Source organism: Nannospalax galili, unplaced genomic scaffold (genome assembly GCF_000622305.1).
Source record: "Nannospalax galili isolate Female #2095 unplaced genomic scaffold, S.galili_v1.0 scaffold1659, whole genome shotgun sequence".
NCBI lineage: Eukaryota > Metazoa > Chordata > Mammalia > Rodentia > Spalacidae > Nannospalax > Nannospalax galili.
In genome coordinates, this window is record NW_008342925.1 from 218,861 (window position 1) to 234,093 (window position 15,233).

Genomic DNA, 15,233 nt, shown 5'->3' on the forward strand with positions numbered 1-15,233 from the left:
AAAGAAATGGTCTCACTGTATAGCCCAGACTGACCTTGAGCTAGTGGAACATCTCCTCTCTCTATCATTTATGTACCACTCATCCCACCCTGACGTGCCCACTTAAGGCCTGTCACTCAAGTGTTGCTGGAACAGAAACTTTCTATCTTTCTTGGGTTGTTCATATGATTTGGAGAGGAGACACGGTGCTTCAGTTCTCCCCTTCCCATCTAAGTGTGTGTTCAGAATCCTTTTGCAGATAATGTTTAGCAAATCTCTTTGTCTACAGCCCAGCCATCCCATTGCAATTGCTTCTCCTTTATTTTTCCTTTCTGGGTATAATCTAATTTGGGTACCTTCTCAAATGCTGTTTTGGACTCAAATTTCCATTCAGTGGCTCCCCAGAGCAACAGGCCCTGGCTAATGAAGAGCTAATGGGAACCAGAGAGAAGGGAAGCCGTCTTCTCACCCAGCCCACTCTGCTCCCCTTTTGCAGCTCTCTCTTCCCGTTTCGGCATTTCTTCAGGAAGAGCAGTCAATGAACCTCCCAGGCACAGCACACCACCGCAGCAGAAAAAGATCTTCAATGACTCGTCCCAAGCCATTCAGTCCTTTACTTTCTTTTCTTTATTTTTGAGACAAGCTGTATTGCTATGTGGCCCAGGCTGGTGTCAAGCTCTCCATCTTTCTACCTTAGTTAGGCTGTGATTACAAGTGTGCATCACCACACCATCCTTTTCTTATGACTCCTGGGGATAGGGGCACTAGGCTGAGTCCTTGTGTGTGTTTATTCTGCCCTTTTCCTTTGTTTATTTCCTGTTTAACATCCTAAAACCTGGGCTAGAGAGATGGCTCAGCAATTCAGAGTGTATAGTGCTCTTGCAGATAATCTAAGTTTGGGTCCCAGCACCCACAGCAAGCAGTCTACAAACATCTGTGACTCCAGCGCCATCTTCTGGATTCCACAGACACCTGCATACACATGCACATACCCACACACATACACACAGAAATAAAATATAAATCTTTTGTTGTTGTTTTGAAACAGGGTCTCCCTGTAGCCCCAGTTGGCCTTGAACTCCCTGTAGACCAGGCTGGCCTAGATCTCACAGAGATCCACCTGCCTCCACTTCCTCAGTGCAGGGATTAAAGGCCTACACCTTAAAAACAAACATTAAAAGGGCCAGTGAGATGGTTCATTGGGTGCCTCCTGCCAAACCTGACAACCTGAGTTCAAACTCTACACACTCACAAAATAATTGAAATGTAATTTTTTTAAATTCCAAAAAATTAAAAAATAAAACACTAAGAAAAGAATTCCACTGCCCTGAGGGCCAGTTGAGATTTTTGTCTCTAGTACTTAGAATCCTAATCCCAATAAATTACTTATGAAGTATATTGACTGAATTTGGGGAAGTTAGAGAGTATGCATGGAACTTCCTGGGTCACCTGGTTGCTGCTTAGCGCACCACATGGGATGTGTACCTGACCTCAGACCCTAAGCTTCTCTACCATGGGTCAAGGAATAAGGTCATACAAGGTTCATTCTGGTCCCAAAGAAACAATCTCTTCCTCAGTTTGGTTTGGTCCCAAAGGATAGCTTTTCATGTCTAAAATGCTCCCTAAGTATTTATCCCTCTGGTTCCTTGATAGAAATACAAACTAGTTTATCAGGTTAACTGGAAACCAGGAAATTGGGGCCCCTTGAGGAGCCAAGGCACCTGTCCTCAACCAAAGGCCACTGAGAGAGGGAGCTTGGACTTGTGTGGCCTCAGAGAACCAAAAGAATTAGTGGAAATTTAGGGAAACTCAGCTCAGAACAAAGGGCCTAGCTTTTTTAATTGTTATTAATTTTAGAATGGGCTACCTTGAGGTAATGAGCCCTTGCCACCTATAGGCTTTAAACAGCCAATTATCATCCATCACATGCCAGAAGGCTCCTAATGGGAAGGCTGGGGCTGGAGTGGTGAGGTCTCTGAGTCCCCTTGCTTGGCTGCTGCTTCCTTCAGCATGGAGAAGAGAGAAGGTAGGATGCTCTGGGAGGACCTGGCAAGTGAAGGCCTAAGCAGGCAGGCACTGAAGCCTAGGATGTGGGGACTGGAGCATCAGCAACACCGGCAATACCAATTTCTCCCAAATCGTGTTTACTATTATCTCACTATCCCAAGCATGGCCTGACTGACAGCTGCTGCTGAAGGGCACAGCTCCAAAGTCTGCCCATGCCAGATGGGATTAGCTAACCTAAAGGGCCCCTCAGCCCTTACTTTCTCATCTGGACAATGAGGGGTATGATTTGATGAGCTCTGAGGAGCCATCTAGCTCTGGTAGGCTGTAGACTGGCTCCACCCTTCTCAGCCAGGTCAGTGTGGCACTGGTCTGAGTAGGAGCTACCTATAGCCACCATAGGCTTTCCTTTTGGTCTGGGCCCTGCAGCTCTGCTTGCTTGTTTTTGTTTCATTGTTTTTGTTTCTGTTTATCTCACTGTGTAGCCTTGGCTGGCCTGGAATCTACCCACTATGTAGACCAGGCTGGCCTCCAACTCCCAACTACTGTTGACTAGGGTTTTTGCTATTGTTTTTTCATGGTGCTAAAAATGGAAGAAGCCAGGGCCTCAAGAAGGAACCCAGGGCCTTGAGGTGCTAGGCAAGGCAAATGCTGCACCACTACACCATATCCACAGCTCTCAACTTGTCACCGTCTCCTCCCAAGTTAATTTAATACCTTGGATAGGTAGGAAATTTGAGTGTGACTTCCCTTCTCTGAGTATTTGTAGCCCAGCCTGTAAAACCAGGGCTAGACTCGGCAATCACATTTGTTGAGGTTGATGGCTTCTGTCTAAGGGAGCAGGTCCTTGTTATTCAGGAACTAGGAAGACCCCTAACTCAGAGCTCCACTCTGTAGCTGACCACGTGTGAGAGGGCATCTACAGGACACTGGAAGGCTCTGAAATAGACTCAGGAACTCTACCCCTAGCCTGCCACTGAGCATAGCTCAGGAGCCTCCACTAGTGAGATACCCCTTGTCCAAAAGAATCTTTTTCTCAGGCTGGGAACATAACTCGGTAGAGTACCTTCCCAGCATGCACTAGTCTGGGTTCGATTGCCAGAACTGCATAAACCAAGTATGGTGGCTTACACCTGTGATCCCAGCTCTTGGGAGGTAGAGGCAGAGATCAGAAATTCAAGGTCATCTGGGATGTAACATATTGTCTTTTTTGTGTATGTTTTGTCTGCACGTATATAAATGTACCATGTTTGTGCCTGGTACCCAGAGACTCCAGAAGAAGGTGTCAGATCCCCTGGAGCTGAAGTTGCTAGGAACCAAACTCAGGTCCTCCACAAAGAGCATCATCAAGTGACTGGGCATGGTGGCACATGCCTTTAATCCCAGCACTCGGGAAGCAGAGGCAGGCAGATCTCTGTGAGTCTGAGACCAACCTGGTCTACATAGTGAGTTACAGCCGAGCTGGAGCTACAGGGAGACCTTGTCTCAAAAAACACACACACAAAAAAAAAAACACAAAAAACTTAAGAGCAGCAAGTGCTCTTAGCGGCTGAGAAAGAAAAGAAAACACTACAACAAACTTTCAGGGCTCAGAAGAAAAGCTCACACCTTTAATCTGAGCTCTCAGGAGGCAAAAGTAGGCAGGAGGTGATCTCTGACCTGGAGGCCATCCTGGTCTATATAGTGATTTCTAGACCAGCCAGAGCTACACAGTGAAACTGTCTTTTAAAAAATCCCTTTTCTTTGCCAATGGTAAGAGACAGAACTGTGTTTAGTAGCTTTAGAAGCTAGGTGGCCGTGATCAGGGAAGTGTCCTGCCCAAGGAGAGAACACACCTGAACACAACTCTGTCAGGAGTCTCCAGCTGCACGCATATCACACACTGGGCCACTCCTGGGCTTGTCTTCCTCTTATACTCTACCCCAGACAGCTTTTTGGAAGAGTGAGATGTCAGCAGGGACTGCTCTCTGAAGACCACATCTTAGACAGGGATCCCCAGGTGGGACTGCATTGAGGCTGCAGGCTGGGAGGGGCTTGAAAGCTGATCCCCAGGAAGGCGTGGCTGCAGAACACCAGCAAATAAAGGCCTGCACCAGTCTGGAGACCAGCAGAAGGCCCCAGAGCCTTCACAGCCTGCAAGCTGTCTGTTCCGGCTGGACTGGTGAGCTTGCTGAGGTAGGAGAGCAGGTGGAGCTGGGGAGGATGGGCTGGGGGCCCAGGCCTCTAAGGCCAACACAACACATGGAGGGAAGTAGTTTGTGCCCCACATAGAAGGGACATTCCCAGGGTGCCCAGAGAGCTGACACATAAGTCCCATTCAGAGATGGCTGGCTACTCACACCCTTCCAGAATAACCACAGTCAGGCAGACAGATGGACACACTCAGACACACCCTCAAAAGGAGACACTACTCAAGATTGCAGCACTACTCAAGCACATCACTCCTGCCGGAAGATCAACCAGCCTGGCCCCTCACGGAGAAGCACATGATTTTTAAAGAACACCTATTCCCACCTGTACACCCACTCTCCTTTCAGATGCCCATGGCACCCTCCCCAGCCCTGCTTCTCTGCCTGCTGGTCTTGGCCACTACTGAAGGCCATGGTTGGGAGACAGACGTCCTGGGCTGCCACCTGCACCATGAGTAACGTTCCAAAGGGCTGGGAGGAGTGGATTCAGGGCCAGAGCAGCGCTGGCCCACTGAACTGCAAACAGGAGGCACTGACAGCTGCAGCTGGGGCAGCCTTCACAGACTGCTTGCCTGTCTCCTTCAGCCTTCAACATGACAGTTTGAAGTGACTGCCAAGGCACCTGCCAGGGTTCCCATGTGGCACAAGCCTGTGTAGGACACTGAGTCCAGCGCCTTCCCTTCACGGTATTCTGTGCTGGTGGCCAGCAGTTATCAACATAGTATCACCTCTGTCTCCCAGTGCTGTACCATCAGCAGCCTAAAGAAGGTAAGGGGCCTGGGCCTGGCAGGCGTGCTACGGTGGGGAGCCAGAATGGATACAAATGTGGATCCCTTCTCCACCAGGTGATGGTGTGGCTGCGCTCTGTCGGGAACCGTCGTTGGGGGGAGCTTGAGCTCTTCACCGCCGCCGGGGCCTGCCAGTGTGGTATGTGTCGGCTCTCCCGTTACTAGTTCTGAAAGGCGTTCCAGCCCTCCGGCCCTGCGATAGGTTTGCTCCAGGGCCTCTTAAATAAGGGGGTTGCTCAGCTCTGACTCTAGATCTCTAGAGTCTGTGATGGTCACCCCAAAAGAGGGGGTTTTTCCCTCTCCCTAGATCTCTGCCTGGCCTTCTACACAGTCTCATCGCTACACTGTCTCCTCTCCTACCCTAAATAAAGTAAGCAGTGCTTGAGTTTCGCTCTTTATTGAGTCTGCCCCCTAGCCAGAGAAGAGGACAGACCGTGATTACTGTGACCCCCCTCACCCCAGGAGACTGTGAATCTTCTTGCCTGTGCCCTCACCCCTCCCCCCTGCCCAATAAATAAAAAGGGGACAAGGAAGTACAGGGCAAGGAAGAGGAGAGGAGGAGGATGTCCCAGGGCCTGGACAGTGTCTTGTTGAGGGTGAGCTGGACAGAATAAATTGACCGTGCCCCCATGGTGGGGGTGAGGAAGGCCCTGGCCAGGCTGAGGCAGGTCAGGTGCTGAGTGCCCTTGCCCCATGCCAGGAGCAGGGGTAGGAGCCCACCTTCAGCTGGAGCCAGGCTGTGCAGGGCAGCAGAGGAGGATCCCTGATGGCAGCTTCCCAGTCACATGGTCACCCTGGTCTGGTCTTGCCAGAATCTTGCCACAAGGCTTGAGCATTCTGTTGCCAAAACTACCATCTTGCCTTCTTGTCTCCCCCAGTGAAAGCTGCCCCCCATGGGGCTGGTGGGAGTCCTCAGAGCCACTCTGGCAAGGCCACGGGGAGGCGTGGGCCTCACTGGGCCCCTGGGCAGAAGGGATGTAAGGGCTGATGATAGCTCTGGATTTAGCTTCTCCCCTTTCAGGTCTGTCTAGCTCTGACCCCCGCTGGCAGCCACCTGAGGTGTAGGCCGTGGGAGCGGGCCGTCTTTGGCCCCCTGGGTCCCCTGTAGCCGGCGTAGCCTCAGCTCCTCCAACCCTTGCCAGAGCTCCTGACGCTCCTGGGCCTTCTGCTGCTCCCTGAGGAGAGAGGGTAAGGCAGCTTCTCCTCTCCTGACCCCCAACAGTCCAACCTCCCTCACTACCCCACTGCAAGGTGATTGGGACTCCATGGAAACCCTGGGCTTAAGGGAGAGCTGAGGGGAGACTGGAGAGGAAGAATTGGTGAGCTGTGAGCTGCCCTGGCTGAGGAGGATGGTACAGGGGGTCACAGCAGGTGGGGTGGTGTACTGAGAAGAATAGTTAGGGGATGCAGTGGGCAGTCATGTGTGCATAAGACAGCCACAGCTACTGAACTGACTGCATAGGGTGGGGTCATCTGTATTCCCTGCCTGAGGTTCTGGTTCCTGCTTTTCTTCCCTCCCCAGCTCCCAGCCCCAGCCCCAACCCCAGCCCTAAAACTCACTGCTGCTTCTCCAGCTTGTAGGAGGCTGTGAGCTCATCAAACAGCTTTCCGTTCATCTCCATGAAGGTTTTGAGCACATTGTAGATCAGGGATACGATAGTTCTTGACATGGTCAAGGCAAGGGGTGAGATGAAGGAAATACCATTCTGCGGTCCCTGAGCATTGCCCAGTTCCCTGCCCTTTCATCTCCCTTCACATACCCACATTTGCTCTGACCCTGTCCAGCCTGGAATGGCCCCAGGGCTGGATCAAAGCTTGGGCACTTACTGATTCCAGTGCTCCTTGGACACTTGGTAGAGGGTTCCAAACACAGCAGGTAGCACAGTGTGGCAGTTGTCCTCAATGAGGCTCAGGATATACTCATTGTTCCAGAAATACAGAGCCCGCTCTGCAACCTGGGGCAGGTGAGATGGTAGAGTGAACCTGGCAGAGGTTTCTGGTGTGCAAGGTCTGGTGTCCATCCCTACCCAAAAACCAGAACCCTCTGACCTCCACACCCCTCCGGAGGGCTTGTCTGACCTACTGGAGGAAACATGGGGAATAGAGCCCCGGCTTTACAGTCTAACACTCAGGCAATCCTGACTCTACCATGGCCTCCACTGCGCTCCTGCAGCCTTGGCCTCGCCACTACGCCCAGCAAGCTCCTGTAATTTAAGGTATCTAAAAAGTGACATACAAGCCGGGTGTGGTGGCACACACCTTTAATCCCAGGCAGAGATAGGTGAATCTCTGAGATTGAGGTCAGCCTGGCCTACATAGGAAGTTCCAGGTCAGCTATGGTTATAGGGAGACCTGTCTCAAAAAACCAAAAAGTGACACAGAAGAGCTACCACGAGGAAGACCCAACTTCCGCCAGGTCAGGCTCCTACAAATGGGGATGGATCTGCACACCTAGCCAGCATGGGGAAGTAAGCCTACCAGGTCATGAAGTGGAATGAATGAAATCTAAGGTTTCTGAGAAAAGCAGACCCTGCATCCTATTCTGGGTCAGTTTACCCAACACACTGAGAATCATGAGCTCTTGCTCTTCTCACTACCCTGTGGAGATGTGATTGGTGACCCATTTTACACTGCAAGAAATACAGTTAGAGTGGGGAAGTGATTTGCCAAAGGTCCCTCAGCCAGTAGAATCCAGATCTGAGGTTTGACCCTAGGTCTCCCAACCCTAGGCCCAGCATCTCCCCATGATCAGAACCAGGAATGGAAGAGAAACTGAGGGGAGAGGGGACTGTTAGGTCAACTGGGAAGACTTACCAGGCTATGACCCCGCCCCTGCTTCACCTATCCTTGCCCCATACCTGGAAATGGGGACTGGAAACACAGCGAGCCACCTGCTTGAAGAGGGGCTCCTGGATCTTCACAAATTGGGAGGGTTCGATGACATCAAGAATCTCTTCCATCTCCCCCAGGAACATCACCTGGGGAGGGGACAGGAACAGCAGCTCACATTCACCTAAAACACACTCTGCACACCCACCTTTGGGGAGCTTCGGAGCCCTTCATACCTCCTTCTGGGTGCAGGTTTTGGGCCAGTATTTAAGGAGCCCCCGAATAACCTGTGGGGTGGAGGAGGAAGGAGTCAGACCTGCAGAGTGAGGGGCCCACCTTCCCTCCGAGGTACTCACATGCTCTGTCAAGGTGGCATCCTTCTCCAGGAACTGCACCACACAGTATGCCAGCTGCAGAGCCGGGGTGAAGAGAAGGAAGCCAGGGTCAGGAAGGACAGGGGCCAAGGACTGGCTACCCAGGACAGCATACCAGGCATCTGCTCACTACCTTCACACTCTTGTTCCCTGAGACTTACTGCTACCTTGGACTTACAAGGCACTGTGCTCAGGGTGCTGGGAACACAAGGATGACCTCGCTGGGGAAGTAACAAACTAATCCTTACCAATTTTGCAGAAGGTGCCATAAAAGATTTCTGCATCACAATCTTTGGGACTAGAGAAAGAGGAAAGGAAAGGGGTTTCATTCTGTCTATGGTATAAAGATGGGAGGGAATGGAGAGGGTGGCACAGAACTGATGTCTGAGGTCAGAAGGAAAGATGCAGAGGTAAGACAGGATCTAGTGAGTGTCAGTCTAGCTTCCTGGTCCCACGGGCAGTCCTGAGTATCAAGAGTCCTTCCTGCTGCTGGGCCAGGCCTGGGGCTTACCTGAGCGTGAAAGACAGACAGTGACTTAACAGAGTGCAAGGGGATCAGAACTCGAACCAGGAACTGCTTGTGCTCAGTCTTCAGGGGCAGCGCAAAGCCATTGATGATGCTTTGGAGGGGGCAGAAGAGAGAAGCAAGGATCAGTCAGTCAGGCCCCCAAGCCCTCCTCCCAGAGCCCAAGCTCCAGTAGAAGCCCAAGGAGAATCACCTTCCTAAGATCTCCAGTAGCTCAGCCACACCATTGAAGTGCTCCAGCTCATAGATGAACCTGCAAGAGGAAAAGAATGTAGAGGTCTCAGAGCTGTGGGGCAGATCTGGCACTCCATCAGCCATCCTGCCAGCCACCCTGATTCACCATGCACAACCATCTAATTCTCCCCAACTTGAATTCCCTTCCCAGTGCCCTGCAAACCAGGCCCCACTATGTCCACACACTGCAAAATACCCTTCAGTGCCCAGCCACCTCCTCCACTCTTTGTTCCAACTCAACCTCTCTTCCATGAGACACCCCTGGCTCATTTCTTCCAGTGCCTAGTACTTGATTTAATACCAAGCTAGCCGGCAGGCACCCAGCCTATGACCTTCGCCCTTCATGCCGTCAACCAAAGAATGGCAAACACTTAAGAGTATCTACTGTGTACACTGTAATTCTCAGAATCCTCCTGGGAGGCAGGTCGCAATAAAGCCATTACAGAAGTTAGTCAGTGGTTAAAAGATACCCCAAAGTTAATAAGTGGGGAAGCTAATGGACTCAGCTCCTGGAGAACACGGGTCATGTCTTCCCTATTTCATCACTAGCAACAAGAGCTAATGCTTGAGAGGCCCCACCTGGGGCCAGGAGCTATACCAGGCCCTTTGGCGGCACTGCCTGGCTTGGTCTGAGCACAGGCAGCATCACCATTGCAAAGATGAAGCAAGGAGAAAACTTCAGTGCCTTGCCCAAGTCCACCCAAATACTGGCTGTCTACCTTCACAACCATGGTCTCAACTACAAGGTCATGTGGGCTCTCAATGCCCAGTGGGTATTATGCTCAATACACATTTGTAGGAAGAATTTCTCTTTGGGTCATTACAGGCCAGCCTAATAAGGATTAGAAGATCTAGATCCCAGGTTCTCCTGGGCTGCCCTAGTCCCTGTAAACTTTTTTTTTTTTTTTTTTTTTTTTTAAACAGGGTCTCTCTGTAGCCCCAGCTGGCCTGGAACTCCCTTTTTAGACCAGGGTGGCCCCTCAACCCCCTGTGCATTTGAGAAATACTACAAAAAATACTTTTTGTTGTTGTTGTTGTTTAGTTTTGTTTTTTTTGAGAGAGGGTCTCCCTGTAGCCACAGCTGGCCTGGAACTTGCTATAGAGACCAGGCTGGCCTCTATCTTAGAGATCTGCCTGCCTCTGCCTCCCAAGTGCTGGGATCAAAGGCGTGCACCACCACACCTGGCCTTGTAAACTATTTTATTGGCTTCTATTATAGTGCTCCCTCTTGGCCTCTGTTTTCTCATCTGTAAAATGGAAATGAATACTCATTCTCTGCTGACTTTACAGGCTTTGTATAATCAATATTACATTAGAGAGAAAGAACACAGCCCAGGAGCCTAGACCTCAGTCTTCTCCCCAGTAAGTCCCTCCCTCCCCTCCTGGCCTTGTAAACTATTTTATTGGCTTCTATTATAGTGCTCCCTCTTGGCCTCTGTTTTCTCATCTGTAAAATGGAAATGAATACTCATTCTCTGCTGACTTTACAGGCTTTGTATAATCAATATTACATTAGAGAGAAAGAACACAGCCCAGGAGCCTAGACCTCAGTCTTCTCCCCAGTAAGTCCCTCCCTCCCCTCCTTCCTCTCTCTCCTTTCCCTCCCCTCCTTTACTCTCTCCCAGGAGCCACTCACCGGAGAAAGATGTGGTTGCATTGTTTGCGGATGTAGGCCCGGAGACCCAGGAACTTGCCGTATACCCGATGCAAGATGGTCTTGAGGTATTCACGTTCTCGGGGGTCCTCACTATCAAACAGCTCCAGGAGCTGTAGGACCCAGGGTCAAGAGTAAGGCCAGATGCCACCCTGTTTTGTCCCATCCTAGCCTATGCCCCTCAGCCAACCTGCCCCTGGTCCTATGTACCACCCAGCCTGGGCTCCCCACGTCACCATCAGGACAAACTTTTGATCCACATATCTCTTGGCCACCGAGGGCTGGAAGTCTGGGCTCTCCAAGAAACGTAGGAAAAACTCATATACCAGCTGGGGGTGGGAGACAGATCAAAAGGTGAGTTCAGTCACAGCCTCATCCACTGGCCTGCAGCCCTCATCAACAGTCTAGGGGCTATACAGACTCCCCCACCCCTCAAATCTACTCTGAAGTGCAGACCCCTGCTTCCTCTAGTCCTTCACACCTGCAGATGTGGCCAGGAAGGCTCGAGGTTGGGCTCATCCTCTTCGGGGTCAAATTCGGGGTTCTCACTGGGTGGCAGAGTCCGGAAGATATTCACTGATATCTAGAGGGCCAAGTGATGGTTCTTTAAGGATGGGACCTTGGCGGCAGAAGCCAGAGGAACTCTCATCCAAAGTTCTCTACAGCCCAGGCAGGCAACAAACTTGTGACCCTCCTGCCTCAGCCTCCTGGGTAGCTAGGATTACAGGCATGCACCATCAGGTCCAGAACTTCTAAATTCTTTGTTACAGGGAAAACGAACTTGTGATCTTCCATTAAGTTACATCACCTGCCTTTCCCTTGTCCAGTTCTAATGGACTCACAGCGCAATTCATTCAGTCCTTCACAAGCAATTCATTCCACTGGGTAATCATCACTCAACCAAACACCTAGTTTATGCAAGCCCTAAACCAGGGGCTGGGGACCCAGAGGTGGCCTGGACACATCCCTCAGCAGATGTGATTCAGTGGGGGTGGTAAGAACAAAGGCAGTGAGGGCCACAGGTATTCTGGGCAAAAAAGTTTCTGGCCTGGACAGTGAGAGAGGCTTCAGACAGGAGTCAGCACCTGAGTCAGGCCATAGAAGGTAAGTAGGTCTAGGAAAGGATAGCCTAAGCCCAGTTTACAGGTGCAGAGACCACAGGGAGAGGAAGTCCTGAGTGGGTGACGGGCAGCAATGGAGCTCAGTAGAGATGGAACACATAACCCTTGAGGCCAAGCTGAAGAGTCTAGGCTTTATTCTTCCCCTAGGGGGTCCTGGAGGCAGATTGGTAAGGTTTTATGTCCCCTAAGCTCTCCCTGAGGCTGAGACTGAGTACAGTGCTTACCATACGGATGATGTCTGGGTAGACAGGCTCGATGAGGACACCCCGGGTGCTCCCCACACATTCCACCAGCTCATTGAGGGCCGCCCGCTTCACCTCCTTCCCCTTTAGGTCGGCCACACAGTCCAAGAAGTCAAACATCACCCCACATTGGGCAAGCTTCCGGCTCAGCAACTCATGCAGCTCAGAGGCTGGCACATCTGGGGGGAGGGACAAGGGGACTGAACCTGGACCACAACTGCCAGGGCTCTGGACAGAGGTGAACCTCCTCATCCTTCTTCAGACTGGCTTTCCTGCTATCTTGAGCTGCCCTCACACAAGGTACCGTGATGTAGCCAGCAAACAACCCTGGCCCCATCCTCCTGGCCCCATCCTCCACTCCTGGGAGGTAGTACGTTGGGGGATTCCTCTCTCTCTTAATCCAGGCTCAGAGACCTCTTGATTTTAAAGCAAGATAACACTGAATGTGGATGTGCAGGCATTCCCCAAAACAGTCACTGCCTCCCTTTCCTAGGTGGCACACAGATCTATGAGCCAGAATTGGAAAGAGGGGCAGGAGTGAGGGAGGGGGGGATGTGATGATCACAGGGAGTCATGCGAAGCGCCTACCCCAGGAGCCAGGCAACTGGCTGAGCTGATAGTGGCCTTCTGGAATCCAGGCTGTGGGCCCCACCCTTGGTCCTGGCCTACCCCTGGCGCCACCTCCAGATGCCCCACCTCCAGAGATGACAGGCCAGTCAGGCCATACATCAGCAGAGGCCTTGGAGGCTGGGGTCCCGGTTCAATGGAGTTCCTAACCTAGAAGGGTGCCCACACTGCCTGACAGGAGCAGCCAGCCACTTTTCCCTCCTTTCTCTCCCACCTTGCTGTTTCCCTCTAGGCTCCTCAGCAGCAAGCAGCAGCTCACCTTTGAGCAGAGGCAGTGGCGTGAGCTCTTGCTGGTTGCTCTGATAGCGGAACTGGGAAGAGCTGTGTGAGCGCCGAGGTCGTGCCCTGCGGAGGGAACGGCGGGAGAAGCCATCCACTTTGTCGGGTGGTGGCACTGGCGACAGTCCTGGGGAGGAGGGGCTAGTGGGGGTGCTTGCAGGGGGCAGCTTTGTCTCCATGGCCAGTGGACAGCAGGTCAAGCTTTCAGAGCCTCAGGGGCTCCCTGTGGGTTTGGAGGAAGCTGGGCGAGACCGCACTCACTAACTAGGACCCATCATGACCAGTGGGGGGGGGCGCACAACTACAGTCCTGGCCCCCCCCCAGGGCCTCCGGCAACTGCCCAGTCCTGGGGGGCAGGCAAAGTAGACGAGTGATGGCCCAGGCCTTAAGTCTTTCCTGGGGGTCCACAAGAGTCCGGTCAGGGATCCCACGCTGGCTCTTCTGAGAAGTCCGGGCAGAAAGGTCAACAAGAGAAACAGAGAGCAGGTCAGTTCTTTCCAGAGGCAGCCTGGGTGCTGCGGCTGGGTGCCCTCACTTCTTTTCCCTCCTACCTTTACTAGACCCCAAAACAGGGGTGCAAGCAATGGCCCTCCCTTCTCCCAGACCCCAAAGGCCCCAACCTCTAAAATAACCCCTACCCAAATAGGGCCTATGGCCCAAGCCGGCCCCTAGTCAGGATGGGGGCCCTGTTTAGCATCCCTCGCTCCTTAGAGCAATGAGGCCCTCCTGTTCCAGCAGTGCCGGCCTCTGCAATCACCAAGAATAGGGGTCAAGTTCGTATGCACCCTCTTTGCAAGCCCTAGCACCTTCCTTCTACCCTGCTCCATCCTGGACGCCAACCCTCATGGGGTGGGGGGGTTTACTCACTTCTCAGAAACAAGACTTTGGTCGCGGACCCCTAGAGGCTGCCTGAGAGGAGGAGGATTGGTTCAGGGCTCATCCGCAGCGGTTCCGCCGCTCGGGGCGCTGGGGCTGGGCGGCGGCGCTCCTGGGTTCTCTCCCGAGCTTCGGGGGAGCTGGAGCATACCCCCAGCTGAGCCCCAGGAGGGGCCAGGCGCTCGGCGGCCTCTGGGCTGGCCCCAGCCGTGCGCAGTCCCCGGCGGACTTCCCGGGACTCCGATCAGCGCGGTGCAGCACAGCGGCAGCCCCGGCTCGGTGCGCACGGGTACCCGCCGCCCAGCTGCTCAGGATGACATCAAGTCACCTCCCCCCGCCCGGCCCGCACCTCCCCGCCGCTGGTGGGGGGAGGGCTGCGTCAGGGAGGCCTCGGGACCGCTGGGAAATGTAGTCTCCTCCCTACTTAAAGGGAGCCACTCGACCTTAACGGTAACCGCCCCATCCCCACCCCCACCCTCGAGGGCCGACTCCGCACTCGAGGGCCAAAACTGAGGCTTTTGCAATCTGCAGCAGAGCAGGACGGACTCCAGCTGGGGGCTAGGCTCATGGACACTGCGTGGAGGAGGAGGACGCCGGGGTCTGCTCCAGGTGATGCCAGGGTACTGGCAGAACAGAGGCCTGGTATGATGTGCCAGCCCCATACATTTGGTTATGCCTCAGGCCATCCCCATAGGAACCCCCATTCCCAGCCACGAATGACCGGACACTTCCGAAAACCCCTGGAAAACCGGCGTTGGAATGGTTAATAGTCTATGATGTGTTAGAGCCTGCTGGGAGAGGTGCGGCCCACCAGAGGCTGCTGGGAAATGTAGTCCATCCTCAGGGCCTGCAGTCCCCCTCCCATCCTTTGCTGTGTATGGTGACATCATGGTCTGTAGTTTAAAGGGCTAGTCCTAGAGTGGCAAAGCATAAGTGCAGAAAGGTTCTCCCCTCAAGCTGCCTCCGCCCCTCAAGCCGCCGGACCTCCCACCCCCTCTGGTCTCACGATTTGCACCTGGGAGCGGGGAGCTTTTTATCAAAACCCTGTTGCCGGGTATCCAAGGCGCAACTGGATTCCAGAAGTTTGGCATTCTGACCAAAAGTTCCCAGCCTGCAGTCCTGGGCCCTCCTTCCTGGAACCCTGGGCTCCAATACTATTTCTTCCCTAGAATACCGTGAAAAATCTTCACCCTGACGTTTTGCCTGGGTAAATAACTGATCCATGCAGATGAACAGGAGATGGCAATGAGCCTGGACAGCTAGGTCAGGGAGGGGGCCGGGGTACTTCTCAGAATCCATCCACGCAGCTTTGGCACTGGTAATCACTTCGTGCTACAGAAGAAGTCTGTGGCCCAAGACGGCCCCACCTGCCAGAGCAGAGGCCTGTATGCAGAACACAGCTGGGCTGGGATCCAGGACTGTATCACAAGGGAAGTGATACAGCACAAGGCCAGTGCTTCCATTGCTCAGAAATAGTAGGCCTTGGAGTGGGGAGAGGGCTCATCAGCTAA

The 15,233-nt window shown here is 53.0% G+C and overlaps 3 protein-coding genes across 7 annotated transcripts in view; 2 read left to right on the forward strand and 1 right to left on the reverse strand.

Moving 5' to 3' along the window:
* Majin (membrane anchored junction protein) overlaps window positions 1-1,050 on the forward strand; it is a 35,847-nt gene extending 34,797 nt beyond the window's left edge. For all 5 annotated transcript variants that reach the window (XM_029566358.1, XM_029566360.1, XM_029566359.1 and 2 more), the window contains one exon: window positions 476-1,050. In XM_029566358.1, coding sequence (XP_029422218.1) covers window positions 476-521 — 46 coding nt within the window. In that variant the 3' untranslated portion in view covers window positions 522-1,050. The remainder of the gene's footprint in view (window positions 1-475) is intronic.
* Window positions 1,051-4,025: 2,975 nt separating this feature from the next.
* On the forward strand, window positions 4,026-5,125 carry Gpha2 (glycoprotein hormone subunit alpha 2). Its single transcript, XM_008838894.2, is given in 4 exon segments — window positions 4,026-4,632; window positions 4,758-4,833; window positions 4,835-4,940; window positions 5,018-5,125. Coding segments are annotated over 4 exon segments (567 nt in total). The 5' UTR covers window positions 4,026-4,355.
* A 216-nt stretch (window positions 5,126-5,341) lies between these two features.
* Ppp2r5b (protein phosphatase 2 regulatory subunit B'beta) lies at window positions 5,342-14,055 on the reverse strand. The gene is made up of 14 exons (XM_008838895.3): window positions 13,714-14,055; window positions 12,827-13,287; window positions 11,923-12,119; window positions 11,059-11,160; window positions 10,814-10,906; window positions 10,560-10,690; window positions 8,883-8,942; window positions 8,675-8,783; window positions 8,146-8,199; window positions 8,026-8,076; window positions 7,819-7,938; window positions 6,788-6,915; window positions 6,521-6,622; window positions 5,342-6,135 (listed from the first exon to the last, which is right to left on the reverse strand). Exons 2-14 carry the CDS (start codon window positions 13,023-13,025, stop codon window positions 5,988-5,990), a joined length of 1,494 nt encoding a protein of 497 aa, XP_008837117.1. The 5' UTR covers window positions 13,026-13,287; window positions 13,714-14,055; the 3' UTR covers window positions 5,342-5,987.
* Window positions 14,056-15,233: the final 1,178 nt, after the last annotated feature.